The sequence below is a fragment of the Glycine soja genome, chromosome 17, assembly GCF_004193775.1.
Source record: "Glycine soja cultivar W05 chromosome 17, ASM419377v2, whole genome shotgun sequence".
In the NCBI taxonomy this organism is placed as follows: Eukaryota; Viridiplantae; Streptophyta; class Magnoliopsida; order Fabales; family Fabaceae; genus Glycine; species Glycine soja.
The window spans coordinates 32422292-32439533 of NC_041018.1; the positions used below are offsets into that span (position 1 = coordinate 32422292).

Consider the following 17242-nt stretch of genomic DNA (forward strand, 5'->3'; position numbering starts at 1 on the left):
AATTAGTCTTATACTACTACCAAAAACAATTTCAACACCTAGGGACTTTAATTGCAGTTACAAAAAAACAGTTTCAAAAGTCAATGTGAATTTTATTTTAGGAGAAAAAAATAATAACATTCATTTATTACAAGTAATAAGTGAGTAGCTACGTGGGATTTTCTGTAGTTTTTCTTAACAAAGTGTGGTGTACCACTTTGCCGGGCATGCTTGGCTACTTTCTTCACCCAAAGAAAAAAAAAGATTCTCCACCATAAAACTCTTCTCTCTCATACATAATTCAATAATGCGACTTTCTCTCTCCTCCTTTCTCTCACTACTCACTCACCCCTTCATCTCTTTCTCTCATTCTCTTTGCTGCTTGTACAGAACAGTAAAGTGCTTAGGATAGCAAAAAAGTTTCTGCAATCCAAAACGATCTGTTCTTTCTTAATTTCCTTTCTGCTTGCCTTTTAACCGCTTCATCTTTTGTTTGTTACTTTCTGAGAATTTTCCATTTGGGGGGGAGGGTCTCTCTTTGGCACTTTCCATACTTGTTGATCTTGCTTTTGTGTCACTGTTTCACCCTTTGTTTTCTAATCTAACTTCTTCACCTGTGGAGTTAGTAATCTTCTGCTATCAAATCACTGTGTGGTTGTTGAACTATTATTATTCAGAGTCTGCTATTTTCAGTATGCATGCCTGGTTGCAGAATAAAACAACAAACTTGTTGAAACCCAGGAATAAAAAAACCACCTTTGAGGTTTAGATTTGATATATACTCTTACAAAAGAGCATAGATTTGTTTTTTTTTTTTTTTTTTCTATTGGTGTTTATCTTGGTTCAGTTTTTTATGGAGTTGATGGGGTGTGGAAAGCTTAGGGGGTGCCTTGTTCTTGTGTTATTTGGTGCACTGTTGGTGGGTTTAGTGAGTGGAATTGGAATTAATTGGGGCACACAATTAACACACCCTTTGCCAGCATCCACTATAGTGAAAATGCTGAAGGACAATGGTATTCAGAAGGTTAAGCTTTTTGATGCTGACCCTGATATTCTAAATGCTCTTAAGAAGTCTGGGATTCAGGTGATGGTGGGTATACCAAATGACATGCTCTACACACTAGCTAACAGTATGCAAGCAGCTGAAAAATGGGTTTCCAAGAATGTTTCAGCACATGTCTCGGTGGACATCAGGTAAATTACCCTTTTGTTTCTATTGATTGATTTATGTCGAGTTCAATCAACCATTGCTTTATGTTGGATATGAATGCATGTAATTGAGTGATTCAGCTATGTAATTCTGCGTTTCATGTTGTGGATGGACTTTGTTAAGCCGTGAGTTTCGAGGTTTTCTTGAGAACTGTTATTATCTGATTAAATGATTTTGAGAAGTAATGGTACAGAAGAACAATTTTAGAAGAAATCATTGCAACTGGAAGTGGAATACTCCACGGAATCCTTTCCAATGTGTTGGGAATAATTAGAAAGTAGAATTGATTTTATTTCCTTTTATAGAATTGTTTTGGTTTGATTAAGAAATCAATTCTAATTTCTTTGATTTAGAAATCAAATCCCCTCAAATATGACCAAGTTGGAGTTATTTGGGTTGTTTTCTATTCTCTGTCTTCATGAATGGCTTTCTAGTGTCAATCTCTGCAAAACACGGCATGCCCCTAGTTTACAAATGAATATTTGTGTGAATAGATCATGCTATTTAAAGCTTTGGAGTTGGTGTTCAACCATCCTTTTTTAATAATCTTCACAGCAATAAGTTTCTATGTTTATGCAAGTCAATGTAAGATGAGTGGTTGTCCTTCTTTGGTCCATATTATGCAACATGAGAACTTGCACATAAAGTCTCGCCCTTATTGAACAGGATTTTATGGTCAGTCCACTATCTTTTGGCATCTCGGATGAATTTCGCAGTCCTAGATGAGTAAAATTATGCATGTTATCTTCATAGATATTCTTTCTTCTTATGTGTACTACTAATGATCCTCCATTTCTTGAAACTAGTCTTGTTTTGTCTTGGTGTAATTTTAAATCTAAATTTATTGATCACTTGATGTCTCTTCTTTCTTGCTTTTGATTGTCTGTTGTTTGCCTGTGCTGAATTGATTATAGTTGCTCAAGAGGGATTCAGATATGATATGATGCTAATTCTTGTTAACTAGCATTAAGCCATGGTCAATGTTTGATGAAATGAGGACATAAACGTAGAACATTGTTTATCAAATTCAGATATGATATGATGCTAATTCTTGTCAACTAGCATTAAGCCATGGCCATTGTTAATCAAATTCCATCAGTATGAGCTGGCGAGAAACATAATATGATCATTTATTCTTGTTAGTTTTAATTTGAGAAAAAAAAAAGTAGGAGAGAAGAAAAAATAATAGAGAAGAACATGAGTTTAATTTGGAATTACTGGCACAATTTTTTATTAAATAAGCCTCATATTTAACTACTACTGCCTATTGATAATTCAAAAACAAAATCAGAAACTAATTTAAAATTTGAAACTAACTTATTCACTAACAGCACAATAACTGATTCAAATTAAAAATCAAAACTGCCTTGACAGCATCTAAGGCATGTTCAACAACACTCCTCCTTGCCTTGGAAGCTGTAAACTCCTTTTAGGGACTTTAAACACTTATCATTTTGCTCAATTCTTTCATCTTTCTTCCTCAAGTGTATCTTCTTGTTTGTATGCTCTTGTGCAATAACTACACATTTTTCTTCAATTGAACTATTTTGGGACTTAAGGGCTGCTATTTTAGAATTTGCTTGTTTTTCTTCAACTTTCTACCTTTTGTGTGACAATTTAGTGATATTCTCTTTTATTGAAAAAACAATTTGTTCTCCACCAATGGATTTAAAGCAAAGTTTTTTCCTCTCATTTTTACTTTGAGAATATCCTTGTCTTCTGCATCTTTAATCAAACAAATTTTGTTTTCGAACAACATTTTATAACCTTTCTCAACTAGTTGTCCAACACTCAACAAATTTTGATTAATTTCAAGAACATACAACACATCAGAAATGAGTTTTGTACCTTTGTTGGTTGAGATTGTTGCAGTTCCCTTTTCATTCATAGTGATGAACTTGTCATCTCCAACTCAAACTTTCAATGTGCTTATATTGCTCAGTTCCTTGAATACATCCTTGTTGTTTGTCATGTGGTTAGTACGACCACTGTCAATAAGTCAATTTTGACTTGATTCAATACTAGAGAAACATGTAGTAGCAAACAGGTACTCCTCCTCCGGATCAGCAGCCTTTGCAGCTTCACTGTGTGGTTGATTCCTGTTTTTGCAAATAATAGCTTCATGCCCCATTTGATTACAATCATAGCACTTAGCATCAAGCCTTTTCCAGCATCTGAATGGAGGATGTCCTTTCTTTCTGCAGTGTTGGCAAGGCGGATAAGATTTCTTCCAATTTCCTTTTGCGTTGGTTGATGTTGAACTTGATCCCGTTCCATCAAAGTTCCTGTTTTTCTTGTATTTGATCGCATTCTGGTGCTTGGTTGGTAAAGTTCCTTCAACTGTTGATTCTTCCCTCTTCAATCTTCTCTAATCCTGGGCTTGCAAGGCATGTATCACCTCTGTCAAAGAGATCTTGGTCAGATCCTTTGTAATCTCCAAAGTGGTTATTGATGCTTCATATCTCTCAAGCACTGTAACCAGAATTTTTTCAACAATTCTGGATTCTGCAAATGTACCTAGCAATCTATTTCAACAATTCTGGATTCTGCAAATGTACCTAGCAATCTAACCTTGTTAGTGATGTCAAGCAATCTGTCCGAGTACCATTTAATTGTTTTGGATTCCTTCATCTTTTGCACCTCAAATTCCCTCATTAGGTTTAGCGCTTGCATACCACAAACATACTCATCCCCTTCATTCTCTTCCTTTAAATAATCCCAAATTTCTTTGGGTGAATTGATAGTCATGATCCTGGTGAAGATTGTCCGAGAAACACCAGCAACTAGGCATGTTTTTGCCTTAGTCTTGGTTTTCTTTCTCCTTGTGATGCTTTATTTGGGCCATGGTGGGATTTTCAGGCAGCGGAAACACTTCATAATCCTCTTCCACAACATCCCACAAATAAAAAAACTCCATATAGGACTTCATTTTCACCTTCCATAGGTCATAACACTCCCCATCAAAGACAAGAGGAGCAATTTGCGAGAAACTAGATTCAACATCCATTTCACATGTCCCTCAAGAAGAGAGCTCTAGATACCAATTCCTGGGTTTAATTTGAGAAGAAAAGGTAGGAGAGAAGGAAAAATAATAGAAAAGAACAAAAATAATAGAGAAGAACGTGAGTTTAATTTGGAACTACTGATACAATCTTTTATTAAATAAGCCTCCTTTAAAAACATTTAGATAACTGAATAAAATATCATGTTCCATTATTTTAGGAACTGTTATTGCCTATTAATAATTCAAAAAACAGACTCAGAAACTAATTTAAAATTTGAAACTGACTTATTCACTAACAGCACAATAACGAATCCAAACTAAAAATCAAAACTGCCTTGACAACATCTAAGGCATGTTCAACAACAACTCTGTTGCATTTGTAAGACTAAATAAATGGTTGCAATGTCTTGGCAATTTTGTTAGAGGTCAAGCGTAGTTAGATCTCATTTTCATTGGGAGTTAAGATTGAAATATTTCCCTTCTGAAGGAGAGGAATCAAGGAAACCTTGTCTTCTACTTTAGAAATGTTTATTTCCTCAATTTTCAAATTATGACTATTCGTATGTCAATGTTGCAATTCTTATATTTTCTCAAACGTTATTTCTTGTAATTTTTTCAAGGTATGTTGCAGTGGGAAATGAACCTTTCTTGTCAACTTACAATGGTACCTTTGAAGCCACAACACTTCCAGCTCTTCAAAACATCCAATTAGCCCTTGTGAAAGCTGGTTTAGGCAATCAGGTTAAAGTCACTTGCCCTCTAAACGCTGACGTGTATCAGAGCGCACAAGTACCTTCTGATGGCGACTTCAGGCAAGACATCCATGATCTCATGGTGCAGATTGTCAAGTTCTTGAGCCAGAACAACGCTCCATTTACTGTGAACATCTATCCTTTCATCAGCCTCTATTCAGACCCCAATTTTCCTGTTGACTATGCCTTCTTCAATGGCTTTCAGTCTCCTATAAGTGACAACGGAAGGATCTATGACAATGTCTTTGACGCCAACCATGATACTCTAGTGTGGGCATTGCAGAAGAATGGTTTTGGAAACATGCCTATAATTGTGGGAGAAGTTGGGTGGCCTACAGATGGAGACAGAAATGCAAACCTTCAATATGCACAACGGTTTAACCAAGGTTTCATGTCGCGCTACATTGCCGGAAAGGGAACACCAATGAGGCCTGGTCCTATGGATGCTTACCTGTTTAGTCTCATAGATGAAGATTTCAAAAGCATTCAGCCGGGTAATTTTGAAAGACATTGGGGGTTGTTTTACTATGATGGACAACCCAAGTACCAGCTTAGCATAGGATCAAGAGCCAATGGCTTAGTAGCTGCTACTGGGGTGGCATATCTGCCCAAAAAGTGGTGCATTTTGAAAACCTCAGCAAACCTCAATAGTGATCAAGTGGCACCAAGTGTGTCTTATGCTTGTCAAAATGCAGATTGCACAAGTCTTGGATATCAAACTTCATGTGGTGGTTTAGATATTCGTGGTAATATTTCTTATGCATTCAATAGCTACTTCCAAGTGAATGACCAGATTGACAGTGCATGCAAATTCCCTGGCCTTTCTGTTGTCACTGACAAAGATCCTTCAACTGGAGATTGCAAGTTCAAAATCATGATTCAGACAGATTCTGCTGGTCTACATGGGAATGGGAGAATTTGGTCTCTCAGAATAGTACTCTTTGTACTTTTGTTTTTCACTCTTATGTGACATTTAAAGATTTTAGATTTTAGATTTATTTTTGGAGAGTGTCAACAAGTGCCTCATTTTTCATATTCATCATGTGGGTCGGAGCTAATATATGTAAAGCTTGTTGAAGATCACAGAAACTTCTTTGCTGTGTTCAATAGTTGACAATATTTGCTTTAAAGTACTTTTGGTACATGAATCTTTGATTTCTAACTATGTTATTCTTTTGGGATGAGATTCTCTAGAATAGGGATTTTTTGTTTGGTTATTATTTCACTTTTTCAAAAATAATGAGTTAGTTAGGAATGTACAAAATAGCTTTACACTGTCATTAAATTTAAATTATTGTCTATAAAGTTAACAAATTTATTATAAATAATAATTTTTGATTGGACAATGTAAAATGTTTTTATTGCATCAATGCATAGTCATTTTTCTCATAAATGAAATTATGATGAGAAACTTTAGTAATCATTCACTCAATTATTGTGAGAATTATTAATTTTCACTTCATAAATATTCTAAGAATCTTTTTAGGAAATATTTTTATTCTATTGTAGCAAATATGGAAACATTTATTCTTGTACAAACGTAAAATTAATATCTTGAAATTTGGGACTCAATCCGTAGACTTTAAAAAGGTGCATTTTGATTATTGAGGTGTTAATAAATTATAACAAGAGTATTAAATAAAGATCAATTTCTTTGGATAAAAAGTAAATAAAAAGTGAATAGAAATGTGTTGGATAAGAAATCTAAGGAAGTTCTCTACCAACTAATTGCATGGTGGAAAGATATCATGAGATTATTTTTCTTACTTTGTGGACAACTTTCTCTAAAGAGATCTCTTGACGCTTACGTCTAGTTGAGTAGTTAAAATCACATAGAATAGTTTAGGTCAATGGAGTAATCTTCTAAGTGAATTTCTGATAATAATCCTAACATACCTTTGGTGTCTTATCCAATCGTATTGGAGGTGCCTCTTCATTTTGTTTTTTTTTTCTCAACAAATAAAAGAGTCTAAGTAATAGAAATAATTTTAAAATAAAATGAGTCATGTTCTAGTTCCATAGTCGATTACTAATTGATAATAGAAAAAAAAAACTATAGGTTATCCTGAACACTTATAAAATGTTAAGTACTGAAATATACATTTTTGTAAATTTCTGATTAAGTCACAATTTAAGTCAAGGTACTAATTTACATTTATCTTAAGGGTAGTTTTAAAAATAAATTATTCATGTTCTAGTTATGTGATTGATTCTATCAACTCTGAACCAAAAATATTATCAGAAGAATTATTCAACACGTTGAAAAAACACCCTTTTAAAGTCCATAGTGATCAAATCACACATGACCAAAAACCTCACACTGCTAAATTTCATTTTTCCCTTTCCTTAAAATCTGGATTCTAGATTCCAAATATCTCGTGAAAGCTACAACTTAAAACAAATGTCGACAACATTTCCTTAAAATATGGAATCTAAACTGTAGATGTTCAAGGTAAACCTAAAAACAATATTTTGTGCGTAATGTAAATTCAACTAACAGTCAAATGTGAATTCATTATATGCTCTCAAGCTATTAGTTTTCACAATAAATTCAAGACTTCTGTGGAAAATGACACTCAATTCCCAGCTAATTGTAACTACACACTACTGAATTTTCTTTATGACAAAATAAATGATGCTTCCCGATCTTGTCACTTTCTCAAATACATAAAGCAACGTAAATGAATGACAGTCAAATACATGGCTCAAGCATTCAACAAATGTCACTGGTCTTTTTTCATGGGTTGATAGTCATACAAGAGAAACACTAACAACACACTCTAAAACACTTTTTTTTACCACTGCTATTGTCTGAAAATGATAAAAGTCACAATTTTATGGATTGCACTTCTTATTTAATAAGTTTTACTCATGTTTTAATAGTTTCTAATAAACTTTAACTAATAGTACAGTATTACAAGGAATGTATTAAAGAATGTTGCTAGCACTTTCTCATCAGGCAATCAGAAATGAAAATTCTGCTTCTACACTACACAGAATGCTGGTTAGCAAATAGTTCTATTTTGAGAGCGATTTGATTGTATATATCATCATTTTTTACTTGAGTGGTTTAGACATAATTATGCTAATGGATGGAATGCTAAATACTTATGTACCCCTGTGAGGTGAAGTGGATCATCCAATGAAGCTATAAGCAAATCCACTGGCACTGGCATTGTTTCTAACCACTGGATGAATTGTGATGGTTCTATCATGTTCATTTGTGTCCCTTGCTGCCAAACTTGTTTCTAGTCTTGTTTTGACTTATTATAATTTGAAATCTGAATTTATTGACCACTTCATGTCTTTGCTCGCTTGCTTTTATTGTGCTGTTGTTTGTCTGTACTGAATTGATTATAGTTGAACAAGAGTGATTCAAATATGATGCTAAATTCTTTCCACTAGTATTAAGTCATGGCCAATGTTTGATGAAATTGGGAAATAAAAGTACAACATGTTTATCAAATTCCATCAGTATCACTGTGTCAGCTGGTATGAAATCATAATATGATTATTTACTCTATTCCATTTGTAAAATTAAATGGTTGCAATGCCTTCATAGTTTTGTTGGAGGTTGAGTGTAGTTAGATCTCATAAGAAGTTGAGATTGAAATATTTGCCTTTGATGGAGGGAAATCAAGGAAGCTTGTGTTTTCTACTTTAGAAATGTTTATTTTCCTATTGTCAATGATTATTCATTGGCTAGTGTTGCAATTCCTATATTTTCTCAAACATGTTAGCAATTTTGGGTCATATATATATATATATATATATATATATATATATCATATAATTGAATGAGTTAAGGCCATCATATAATTAGCCATAATATTAAAGTGGTCTAATCAGTATAAAAAAGTATGACTAAAGACATATGTCATGAAAGGATAATTGTATAGAAACCAGTGATGTTATAATTTGATGAGGGGTCAAATTATAATTATCAAATTTGGGGTAACGGATGATGAGACACCCTCTACCCTTACAATTATAACTAACTAATTAAATAAATCATAAAAAAATTTAATTAAAAGATTATAAACACATAATAATAAAAGAAGGAAAAAAAACATGCAAAATTAATTAATAATTTTTCTTTTTAAACATATTTAATTTAATCAATTCAAAAGGATAAAGGTTCACATCCACTTAGTGAAAACATAATAGAATATTTTTTTTTAATAAAAGATAAGATTATCCCGGCTCAAAACAAGGTCGTCCACTCTAAATAAATAATAAAAAGAAACTAAAGTAGAAAAGTATAACACAATTATATCATTCAGTAAATCATAATCCCTATCACAGACTAAGTCTCTCCATCTCTAGCATGTGACTCATCATATGAAGGCTCACCTGAAACAAAGTGGCAATCAACCCAAACACAAACACACACCGGGAGTGAGTTATCACATTCGTATATAATAAAACATTAGAGCATGTGAAACATATAATACTTAAAGCTGAATTTATATAAATAACATTACTGCACAAAATCGCACACATTATTCACACCCATTCTAGTTTACACACTCCATAAAATAACATCAACCACAATTGTTAACTCAATGAAATTCAAACACAAGCGTTATGCAACAATTATACTAAGACTCAAGCCTATATGTAATGTGGTACCATGTCAGTGAAAAAACAACACTGGGGCGCTTAGGAGTACATGACAAAGCACACCACACAATGGGTATACTCGGTCACTCTCACTAAGTAACATCATAAGGTGACCAGTCAGGGTTACTCTGTTTTGCGAGAATGCCCCAACCACATGGGATCAACATGGGCTTAAAGGAGCACTCAAACCGAGTATCTTTACCCCCAAGGCCTAGACTCCGAAGAATCCGTTTGGGCCTCACCTTCCTGATTCAGGTCCAACCCCTAAAATATTTTTTTTATTTGCACGCAGACACTGTTTATGAGTTATATAATACCCACGACCTTACTCTTATATTTCAAACATATTTAACAAATTGTGCTATAGTTTAACCATTCAGGATCCTAACTAGGAATCCTACAATTTTCTTTAACACTGCGCATAAAAGTTCTCTCAAGGTATACACTGGTCGGGTTACTGTATAACTCATAACTCACATGACAAGTAATATCACTACAAATATCAATCACACACTCATTCACAACCATGTTTCATGTCTACAGTTTAACATTTCACACTCTAACTAATTACAAAATATACTCAACAATTAGATAACAATGTATCATAATAATAATAACATACAATATTTAACTTCAAGGCTTATAAACAAGTAACTATAAAATACACATAAAATATATATATATATATATATATATATATATATATATATATATATATATATATATATATATAAGTATATTATATTCGAAATATATAACAAAATATATATTAACGTAAACGTAAACGTACATATTATATATAACATATAAAAAGTATTAAATATATATTAATATAAAGTAATCACAATAATATCAAATATATTATTAAGTAAATACAAATTATATATAACAATAAAATATATACTCATATTGATTTCTATGAACAACATGTATACCTATATTTTAAATATATTTTAACTAAGTTGCCAACATCAAGAAAATGCCTAATTACAATGTGAATACAACTTTAGTTAATTTCTTTAAATGATTTTAGCCAATTCAATTATTCAACAATCCCTACACCTATGAATTTCATGACAAGAAATCACCCACGTGAAATAAAATATACAGCTTGTAAAAAAAACAGTATCAATATATATGTACACGTATACACTGCGGTGTAAAAATAATTATCTGGACACAATATACATTAGCACAGGAACAAGATTGAAAGGCCAACATATCTGGTATAAACAAAATCACCACCACACAATTTTTATGCTAATTATAAAGAATTCTAATTCCTAAGGTACACACCTAACACAGAAACACATCAATCCTACAACAAACTCGCAACAGAACACATCAATTTTACAACAAACTCGCAACAGAACACCAATTGGTTCATCAAACACACTCAATCCGCGATTAAACATGAAAACATAATTAAATTCATAAACACCCCAAAATAACCCAAAAATTGATCCTCTAGGGATCCCTACACATGTTCATTCTAATCCCCAAGCGTGAGTAACTCATCCCTTACCTCGAGGTAGTCGCTTAAATGTTCTCTGTTAGCAATGGTGACGTCTCTGGTGCTCTCTAGAGCTCCTCCTCTGATTGCTCTGTTAGGGTTTTTGTGCGTCAGAAAAGAAGAAAGGAACAGAATGTGTTTTCCAAAAAGTTGCTCTAGGTTAACATTTGGCTTATATAGTGGGAATTTATGACCTAATAATTTTTATTTTATTTTTTCTTATTTATTTATGTATTAATTTATTATTTTCTTATTTACTTATTAAAGTTACGGCTGTTACAATTCCACCCCCCTAAAAAAAAAGTTTCGCCCCCGAAACTTACCGGTATCGAATAAGGTAGGATATGCATCACGCATCTGACCCTCTAGTTCCCAGGTGGCATCCTCGCCCGAAGCACTTCCCCATACTACTTTGACCAAGGGAATCTCTTTCCCCCTTAGCTGCTTAACCATACGATCGTCGATCCTCAGTGGTTGTGTTTCATATGTCAAGTTCTCTTTCACTTGGACATTGTCTAATTCGATCACGTGCGACGGATCATGGACATATTTTCTGAGCTGAGAGATATGAAAGACACTATGGAGATTTGAGAGAGATGATGGCAAAGCCACCTGATACGCAACTGGGCCGACACGCTTTAGGATTTCAAAAGGACCAATGAATCTAGGTGTGAGCTTACGGGACTTCAACGCCCTACCAACCCCAGTCCACGGAGTGACTCTCAGAAATACATGATCACCTACAGCAAATTCAAGATCCTTTCTTCTCTTATCATAGTAGCTCTTCTGCCTACTTTGGGCTGCTCTCATCCTTTCTTGGATTAACTTGACCTTTTCTGTGGTCTGCTGAACTACCTCAGGTCCTAAGGCAATGCTCTCACTGGAATCTACCCAACATAGAGGTGTCCTACATCTTCTACCATACAATGCCTCGTAAGGCGCCATACCTATACTGCAGTGAAAACTATTGTTGTAGGTAAACTCTATCAAGGGTAAGAAACTATCCCAACTACCCCTCTGCTCCAACACACAGGCTCTCAAGAGGTCCTCTAAGGATTGGATGGTGCGCTCGGTTTGACCGTCAGTCTGTGGGTGGTAAGCAGAACTCAACCTAAGCTTGGTCCCCAAGGCTTTATGAAGACTCTCCCAAAATCTAGAGGTAAATCTGGGATCTCTATCAGAAACTATGCTAGAAGGAACACCGTGTAGTCTAACTATCTCACTGACGTACAAGCTAGTCAACCTCTCTAAAGAATATCTGATGTTTATTGGGATGAAGTGAGCAGATTTGGTCAACCTGTCTACAATAACCCAAATGGAATCTAAACCTTTGGGGGTCCTAGGTAACCCCACTACGAAATCCATGGAGATGCTATCCCACTTCCACTCAGGTATCTCTAAAGGTTGCAACTTCCCTGAAGGCTTCTGGTGTTCTATCTTAGCTTTCTGACACACTAGGCATGCAAGGACAAACTCATTAACTTCTTTCTTCAAACCCGGCCACCAAAACATCTGCCTAAGGTCCTGGTACATCTTAGTCGCTCCCGGGTGGATACTCAGACTACTTCTATGGCCCTCTTCCAGAATCGTTCTTCTAAGCTTGGGTACACTAGGAACACACACCCTATCCTGAAACCTCAAGACTCCATCAGTTCCCACTCTAAAACTACTCTCTCTCCCTGCGACTATGGACTCTAACTGGGCTGACAAGAATGGGTCAAACTTTTGACCCTCACGGATCTCGCTCAAGAGTTCGCTGGTGACTCTCAACATACCCAACTTAATGTTACTAGAGGTGATCTCACATGCCAAACTCATGTCTCTAAACTGCTCTAAGAGGTCCAACTCTCTAACCATCAAAGCAGACATTTGAAGGGATTTTCTACTTAAGGCATCAACTACTACATTGGCTTTACCTGGATGATAGCTAAGCTCAAAATCGTAATCCTTAAGGAACTCTAACCATCTCCTCTGCCTCATGTTAAGCTCTTTTTGATCAAACAAATATCTAAGGCTCTTATGGTCACTAAACACCTCAAATTTAGATACATAAAGGTAATGCCTCCAAAGCTTAAGAGCAAAAACTACGGCTGCTAACTCAAGATCGTGTGTGGGATAATTCCTTTCATGTATCTTAAGCTGTCGAGAAGCATAGGCCACTACCTGTCCCCGTTGCATAAGCACTCCACCCAAACCCATCTTGGACGCATCACAATACACCACAAAAGATTCACTCGGATTAGGTAACACTAAGACTGGTGCAGTGGTCAACCTTTCCTTAAGGGTACGGAAACTAATCTCACATTGGGCATCCCACACAAAAACTTGACCTTTACGAGTAAGCTTAGTCAAAGGTAAGGCTAGCTTAGAAAAACCCTCTATGAATCTACGGTAGTATCCTGCTAAGCCAAGAAAGCTCCTAATCTCAAACACTGACTTAGGACTCTCCCAACTCATCACTGCCTCTACCTTGGAAGGATCTACCGCTATCCCTCCCTTAGATATAACGTGCCCTAAGAAGCTCACCTCCTCTAGCCAAAAATCACACTTGGACAACTTAGCATACAGTCTATTGTCTTTAAGGGTTTGCAACACAACTCTCAAATGCTCCTCATGTTCCTCTCTCGTTTTAGAATACACTAAGATATCATCTATGAAGACCACTACAAAACTATCTAGGTAGGGGTGAAAGATCCTATTCATATAATCCATGAACACACCAGGGGCGTTGGTCACACCAAAAGGCATAACCAAGTACTCATAATGACCGTAACGGGTCCTAAAGGCAGTCTTCGGAACATCTTCAGGCTTCACTCTAATCTGGTGGTAACCTGACCTAAGATCTATCTTACTGAACACACAAGCCCCTACTAATTGGTCCATCAAGTCATCTATCCTAGGCAAAGGGTACCTATTCTTAATGGTTACCTTATTCAACTGACGATAATCTACACATAGCCTCATGGTCCCATCCTTCTTCTTAACTAACAACACCGGTGCTCCCCAGGGTGACACACTAGGCCTCACAAATTGTTTCTCTAAAAGTTCCTCTAACTGTTTCTTAAGCTCACCCAACTCCACAGGGGACATCCTATAAGGTGCTATGGATATGGGTCCAGTACCGGGCACTAGGTCTATCGAGAACTCGACCTCTCTCTCAGGTGGTAATCCTGACACCTCCTCAAACACCTCTGGAAACTCTCTCACTAATGGTATATCACTCACAGGGGTTTTGGTCTCAACACTCATACTAACTAAGATCATGTATACCTGTGCATCCTCCCTTAAAGATGCCTCAACTTGGTTAGCAGACAAAAACATATCACCTTCACTCACACCAGACTCAGGAAAGACAACAGATTTCTGAAAACAATTTAATAAGACATGATTGGAAGATAACCAGTCCATACCAAGAATAACATCAATCTGACTCAAAGGTAGAACAACTAAGTCAATAAGAAATTGTCTATCAGAAATTAAGACAGGACATTGCAAACACACATCAGAAGTTAAAATAGACCCACTAGTAGGTGTATTCACAATCAAGTCAAATTTCAAGGAAGACACAGGCAAGGCAAGTTTTTCAACACAGACACGAGAAATAAATGAATGGGTCGCACCTGAATCATACAATACAACCAAGGGAACTTGACTTATGAAACACATACCTTGGATGAGTTCATCAGACTGTGCGGCATCAGCACCACTAAGAGCAAACACTCTCCCTGTGGTCCTTGGTCGTCCACTCTGATTATTCAGACTTCCACTCCTCTTCTCTCTCCTCGGATATGGGCAACTGGTACTGAGGTGGGCCTTACCTTGGCAGTTAAAACAAGTCACCTCTCTATCTATGCACTCACGTGCAATATGCCCAAGCCGACCACACTTCCCACACCTGAGTGGTGTAGTAACAATAGCAGGAGCACCACTACCACCACTACTTCTACCCGCAGACTGAGACACCCTGTTAATTGGCTGAGAACTCCCACCAACTGGTTGAAGTCCTCCACTAGTCCTCTGTCCTCTAGAATGGTTTCCATATTTCCCGGGAGGGGCAGAATATGGCTTAGCACGATTGTGAGTCACAGGCTTCTTATCTTTCCCATGACTAGCATTGGCATTCCTGTAAAAAGCAGTCTTCTCCCACTGATCTTCATCAAAGATTCTACACATGTTGGTCAACTGTGCAAAGTTATGAATACCGTGATAATTAACCATCATTTTTACTTCTGGTCGAAGGCCATTGACAAATTTCACGCATTTGGACCTCTCCCTAGCTTCCCCCTGATAATGAGGAAAATACCTTACAAGGTTCTCAAACCTCGCCGCATACTCTGCCACCGTCATACTTTCCTGTTTCAGCTCGAGAAACTCCATCTCCTTCCTATTCTTCACATCTTCTGGAAAATACTTCTCCAGAAAAGTTTGTCTGAAAGTCTCCCATTGGACAACAACACCACCTGCTCCCTCTAAACGTGGGCGAGTGTTCTCCCACCAGTACTCCGCCTCATCTGCTAGCATGTGAGTAGCAAACAACACCTTCTGATGGTCCTGACACTCCATCACCCGGAAGATCTTCTCAATCTCCCTCAGCCAAGCCTCAGCACCCTCAGGATCATAACCCCCTTTGAAAGTAGGTGGGTTGTTCCTCTGAAAGCGATCTAACCCATGGTACATAGTTGCTCCTCCACCGCCTCCCTGATTGGCCATAACTTGCGCCAAGTTGTTCAAGGCCTCGGTAAGAAGTCGTTCTCGCTCATTTCTCGCAGCCATTACTTCCTATGTCATGCAAGAAACAAAACTTTGAAGAAGAAAAAATAAAATAAAAATATACCAACACAATAGAGTACACCTCTAATCAAACAAAACAAACACAACACATCAGAGTACACAAGGAAACACAGAAAGCTCATAACACACATGGCCGAAAGGTTCGACCTGCTCTGATACCACTAAATGTGACACCCTCTACCCTTACAATTATAACTAACTAATTAAATAAATCATAAAAAAATTTAATTAAAAGATTATAAACACATAATAATAAAAGAAGGAAAAAAAAACATGCAAAATTAATTAATAATTTTTCTTTTTAAACACATTTAATTTAATCAATTCAAAAGGATAAAGGTTCACATCCACTTAGTGAAAACATAATAGAATATTTTTTTTTTAATAAAAGATAAGATTATCCCGGCTCAAAACAAGGTCGTCCACTCTAAATAAATAATAAAAAGAAACTAAAGTAGAAAAGTATAACACAATTATATCATTCAGTAAATCATAATCCCTATCACAGACTAAGTCTCTCCATCTCTAGCATGTGACTCATCATATGAAGGCTCACCTGAAACAAAGTGGCAATCAGCCCAAACACAAACACACACCGGGAGTGAGTTATCACATTCGTATATAATAAAACATTAGAGCATGTGAAACATATAATACTTAAAGCTGAATTTATATAAATAACATTACTGCACAAAATCGCACACATTATTCACACCCATTCAAGTTTACACACTCCATAAAATAACATCAACCACAATTGTTAACTCAATGAAATTCAAACACAAGCGTTATGCAACAATTATACTAAGACTCAAGCCTATATGCAATGTGGTACCATGTTAGTGAAAAAACAACACTGGAGCGCTTAGGAGTACATGACAAAGCACACCACACAATGGGTATACTCGGTCACTCTCACTAAGTAACATCATAAGGTGACCAGTCAGGATTACTCTGTTTTGCGAGAATGCCCCAACCACATGGGATCAACATGAGCTTAAAGGAGCACTCAAACCGAGTATCTTTACCCCCAAGGCCTAGACTCCGAAGAATCCGTTTGGGCCTCACCTTCCTGATTCAGGTCCAACCCCTAAAATATTTATTTTATTTGCACGCAGACACTGTTTATGAGTTATATAATACCCACGACCTTACTCTTATATTCCAAACATATTTAACAAATTGCGCTATAGTTTAACCCTTCAGGATCCTAACTAGGAATCCTACAATTTTCTTTAACACTGCGCATAAAAGTTCTCTCAAGGTACACACTGGTCGGGTTACTGTATAACTCATAACTCACATGACAAGTAATATCACTACAAATATCAATCACACACTCATTCACAACCATGTTTCATGTCTACAGT

The 17242-nt window shown here is 36.1% G+C and overlaps 1 protein-coding gene across 1 annotated transcript; it reads left to right on the forward strand.

The window, feature by feature from the left end:
• Positions 1 to 230: 230 nt before the first annotated feature.
• On the forward strand, positions 231 to 6129 carry LOC114393469 (glucan endo-1,3-beta-glucosidase 5-like). The gene is made up of 2 exons (XM_028354822.1): positions 231 to 1173; positions 4814 to 6129. The coding sequence occupies exons 1-2, from the start codon at positions 833 to 835 to the stop codon at positions 5913 to 5915; spliced, it is 1443 nt and encodes a 480-aa protein (XP_028210623.1). The 5' UTR covers positions 231 to 832; the 3' UTR covers positions 5916 to 6129.
• Positions 6130 to 17242: the final 11113 nt, after the last annotated feature.